Genomic DNA, 4875 nt, shown 5'->3' with positions numbered 1-4875 from the left:
AAAAAAAAAAAAGACATAGTATACCAGCAATTAGTACAGTGCCAAGCACATAGCACTTGGGATATAGAGGTAAACAAAACAGGTAAAAAATCCCTGCTCTCATAGACCTTACATTCTAGTGATTATTGTGACTGATTATTGTAATCCTGCCCACGGTTCCAGTATTAGTGGTAGTAAACTGGAACAGATTTCCACTTAAATATATCTCCAAACTCAGAAGGATCTGGAGGAAGGCAGCAGATCACACTGCCACGTGTGTACCTATGCAACAATCTTGCATGTTCTTCACATGTACCCCAAAACCTAAAATGCAATAAAACAAATAAATGGGGGAAAAAAAAAAGCAGCTAGGTTCAACTCTGGCTCCCATGGGATTCCCAAGCACTTACCCTCCTTGTAGTGGGCCAGGGGCCGGGGAGCTGGTCTCTTTATGTGGAAAGAGGGGGTCTTGGTGGGCCCAGAGCCTGGCATGGGTCCATTGGTGGCCTTTGGGGTAGTCTTGGTCCCGCCATCCTGTAGCCTAGACACCAACTTCCCCACATCCACCTCTGGACAGGGCTCCAACTTGCCATCAGAAATAGGCCTGCTTGGGGACTTCCTCCCAGGATCAGTTTCCCCACTCCTCTGAATAGGTAGTTTGGGGTGTTGTGGTGGCTTGAGGGGTTCTATGCTGCTGGTGATCATACCATTTGGTGTTTGACGTTGGATTTCATCTGAGAAAAGTTGGTGCAAAGAGGGAAGATTAATGATAATCTTTAAAACCTTTTCATTTTGATACATGCATACATACTTAATTTTGAAAATTTGTAGACATTTTCAAAGTAGTTGTATCACTGTGGCACAAACCAACTATCTCCCACAAAATTATTCTCTACCCTTTCCAGTTCATGTAAAGCCACAGATCCAATCCAAATAGGGAATTCAAGATCTGAGTATGATTTTTATCACCACAATTCAATAAGCCACAATAAACCAATAGGTTTTATTAAAGGAATATGCCATTCAAAAAGAGACTTAAAGTCCCCAATCAATGGCATATTGTATACTGTGCAAATGAAGACATCTTCAGTTAATTCTTAACCATTTCTCTGAAAAGTATTTTGTTAAGCTCTCTCAAATTTTAAGTTAATCAACATAACATGCTTTAACTTCTTTCTCCAAGCCGGAAGGAAACCTCCAACTGTTCTCCCCCAGCTCTTGTGGTCTACAATTTCCTCTGACATTAGTACATGTTTTTCAGTGGTTCTGAGACTTACTTAAAGTTTTTGAGACCCTAATGAGACCCAGAGACCATCTCTCTAGAAAAATTAACCCACGCAAATATGGCAAAAATTTTGAAAACTAATTTTAAGTGATTCACAGAGCCTTCTGAAGCTGATAATAAACCCCAAATTGAGAATACCTGCTGTAAAGAAACTGTCACCTTCCACAGACATAAAAAACTTAGAGTGTAGTGGTTAAGAAGAGAGGTTCTGCCAGTAAATTGAAACCTGAGGTATATATCAACCAATTGCAATACATGGATCTTATTTAGATCCTGATTTTTTAAAAAAACAATTAGATAATAGGAGAATGTGGATACTGACTGGATAGCTGATCCTAAGGAATCACTGTTTTGTTTTCTTTTAGGTATGATGATGATATTGTGGTTTTGCATTTAAAAGAGTTCCTTTCTTTTAGAGATATATGCTAAAACATTTACAAATGAAATGACATGATTAATAGGTTGGGGTTAGGGGTATAGATGAAATAAGACTGGGTATGTGTTTTTAAATGCTGAAATGTGGGGAGTTCAATATGTTTGTTTTCAATTTCTGTTTACATTTGGAATTCTTCATAATAAAATGTTAAAAGAAATGCAGGCCCTGAAGCCAGGTGGCCAGGTCTGAATCTCGGCTTTGCTTCTTACCAGCTGTGAGACCTTGGATAAGTTCCCTATTCTCTCTGTACCTCAAATTTTCTCCTCAGTAAAATGGGAATAATAAAGAATACTGGTCTCATGAGGTTGTGGTAAGGGTCACAGGAGATGGCATACTTAATTCAGCGCCTGGCGCATAACAGACACTCATTAATTGGTGGTTATTATTTAAACTATTATGTGGTGGGTGGGCAGTGAGGCAAGAGTTTCCATGAGGGAAGTCTTACTGCAAAGACTTTTGCCCCAAGACAGTTTTATTCTCCTTGGGAATCTGCCGCTAGTCACTGATGCCACTGCCAAAGGGGCTGGAACCAAGAGGAATTCCCCTGCAGTCTCCCTAATTTCGTCCCAAAGTACACACATAGCCCTTTTTTATTAACCCTAGCGCAAGTGCAATCAGACAGAGGCCATCAAACAAAAAAATTAACCAAAGGCTCACAAATAATGGCATGAACATGAGCACAAGAGTGTCACGTAACTAGAGCCTCTGGCTTCCAGGACATGCCTTGTGACAGAGGCCATCTTTAAACATACAGCACTCTGGAGTAACTCAAGCACATCTATACTCTCCAAAGAATGTGCACGATGACATAAATTATTTCCCTCACGTGCTTTAGCCCAACATCTCAGCTGCATGTTCCTGTCTGAATATTTTCTTCTGGCTGAGAGACTTGATCTCTGCTTTCCCTTAGGGGAGACATCAAGAATTGCCTGTACCCTACAGGCCATAGAGTATTATCACCATCTCAAGAGGGCCAGTTTTCATAAAGAGGATCCACATATACAGCCTTAGAGAGTTCGCTATCTTCCACATGGGAAAGTATCTTCTGCTGGCTTGGGAAAATAGGAAATGTAATGATGGAAACCATGATGACTTTGGAGATAGGCCTTTCAGCAGGGAAACTATTTCCAGGTTCTGGGGTACGGTGAATAAAAATAATGATAATAGTGACAATTATAGTAATAATGAGAATAATAGTGATAAAGATAACACACACCATTATTTGAGAACCTACACCAAGGCAGGCCCTATTCTAAATGCTTTACCTGGATTATCTCATATAATCCTCAAAACAGCTCTATAAAGTAGTACATGTTTATCAGCCCCATTTTACAGATAAGGAATCTAAGGCACACAGAGTGTCCATGTCACCAAGCTACTAAGTGGCAATGCCAAGTTCCAAATCTTGAAGTCTGTTTCCAGAGTCCATACTTTTTCTGAAGACAGAGCTCACCTCTGTCAGGTGATGAAAGTTCAGTGCCATCCCCTTCCCCAATCAGACATCCATTTCTATAGGAAAACACACAGACGAGCCTCAGGAACTTCAAGGAACTGGGAGTGAATCAGGATCAGACAGGGAGGCCTCATAAATAGGCACAGGGCTAACCCTTAAAGTGGAGGCCTCTCTTCTATGGGTGGGTAAGAGGTGGGGAGAAGCTTTGAGAGGATACACACTAGTCCACTAATAGAAATAAATCAATTATTATAATACACGTAGATTCATGCAAATAAGTGCTAGGAGTAAGACAGTACTAATACTGACTGGAAGGATTAGAGAGGGTCTTTAGAAAAGAGGCAACTTTTGATCTGGGCCTTGAAGAATTCCAAAAGATGGAGCAAAGTAGAAAGGGCATTCAAACAAAAAACTTGGAGGAGAGAAAGATTATAGTTTGCCTAAGAAAATATAATAAAAAGTTTGGTTTGGATTGAGCATAGGGACCAATTATAGATGAAAAAAGTGTGGGTAGCTGGAGGTGAATCTATTGTTGAAATAGATTGGGGCCTATTCATGAAGGCCATGAATGCCATGCTCAGGAATACCATGCTTATGTCTGATCCTGATTCACTCACAGTTCTTTGAAGTTCCTGAGGCTCATCTATGTGTTTTCCTATAAAAATAGACAGCTGGTTAGGGAAAGGGGATGGCACTGAATTTTCATCACCCAACAGAGCAATGAACTCTCTCTTCATAAAGAGTATGTACTCTGCCTTTGAGTCACAGAAGACAATGATTTTGGGGAACAAGGGACTGGGGTTGGGGAAAAGTGGCATTATCAAATATGCATTTTTAAACATCCCTTTGGGTTCATTATGAAAAGTAGGTTGGACCAGAAAGACAAGTGGCAGAGAGCCCAGCTAGGGGACTGCTGAGGAAAAGGATCCAAACTAGAGCTGCATCAGAAAAGGGAGACAGATTCAAGAGAGGTTAAAGAAGTGTAATAATCAGAGCTTAGTTATAGAGGTGTAATGGAGTCCATGGTGAGGGTGAAAGGAATCACTGACATACTATATACAAATGGAATAACAAATTTCGGAGTAAGATAATGAGATGCTACTGGCAAGTAGGATTGGTTCCTTCTCAGAACAGTGTTCAAACAGGTTACAGGATGTACAATATTATAGTAAATAAATAAGCCTTGGGATAAGACAGATGGGTGCAAATTGTTCTGCCATTTAGTAGCTGTGTTAGTTGGGAAACTACTCATCATCTTTGAACTTCCATTGCATTCACTATAAAACAGAGTTCAACATACCTACCTCACATAGGAGTGTTGAACATTAAGTAAAATTATGATTCAGACCCACATAGAATGGCTAGAATAAATAAGACAGACTATACAAAATGTTGGCAAGGATGTGGAGAAACTGGAGCCTTCATTCATTGCTGGTGGAAGAGTAAAATGGTACAGCTGCTTTGGAAAACAGACTGGCAAGTCTTCAAACATTTTAATATAGACTGACCATATAACCTACAATTCCAGTCTTAGGTATATACCCAAGATAATTAAAAACAGACATCCAGGCCGGGCGCGGTGGCTCAAGCCTGTAATCCCAGCACTTTGGGAGGCCGAGGCGGGTGGATCACGAGGTCAAGAGATCGAGACCATCCTGGTCAACATGATGAAACCCCGTCTCTACTAAAAATACAAAAAAAAATTAGCTGGGCATGGTGGTG

General features: G+C 40.4%; 1 protein-coding gene across 5 annotated transcripts in view; it reads right to left on the bottom strand.

The window, feature by feature from the left end:
• OPHN1 (oligophrenin 1) overlaps positions 1-4875 on the bottom strand; it is a 391952-nt gene that overhangs the window by 19693 nt on the left and 367384 nt on the right. For 4 of the 5 annotated variants that reach the window (XM_017518540.2, XM_037734916.1, XM_037734918.1 and 1 more), the window contains one exon: positions 390-713. The exons of the other annotated variant lie outside the window; for it this stretch is intronic. In XM_017518540.2, the coding sequence (XP_017374029.1) occupies positions 390-713 (324 nt within the window). The remainder of the gene's footprint in view (positions 1-389; positions 714-4875) is intronic. 5 annotated transcript variants of the gene reach the window in all.

This window comes from Cebus imitator, unplaced genomic scaffold (assembly GCF_001604975.1).
Source record: "Cebus imitator isolate Cc_AM_T3 unplaced genomic scaffold, Cebus_imitator-1.0 Scaffold685, whole genome shotgun sequence".
NCBI lineage: Eukaryota > Metazoa > Chordata > Mammalia > Primates > Cebidae > Cebus > Cebus imitator.
Note: the sequence above shows the minus strand (reverse complement) of the source record. Positions and strands in the feature narration are given on the sequence as shown.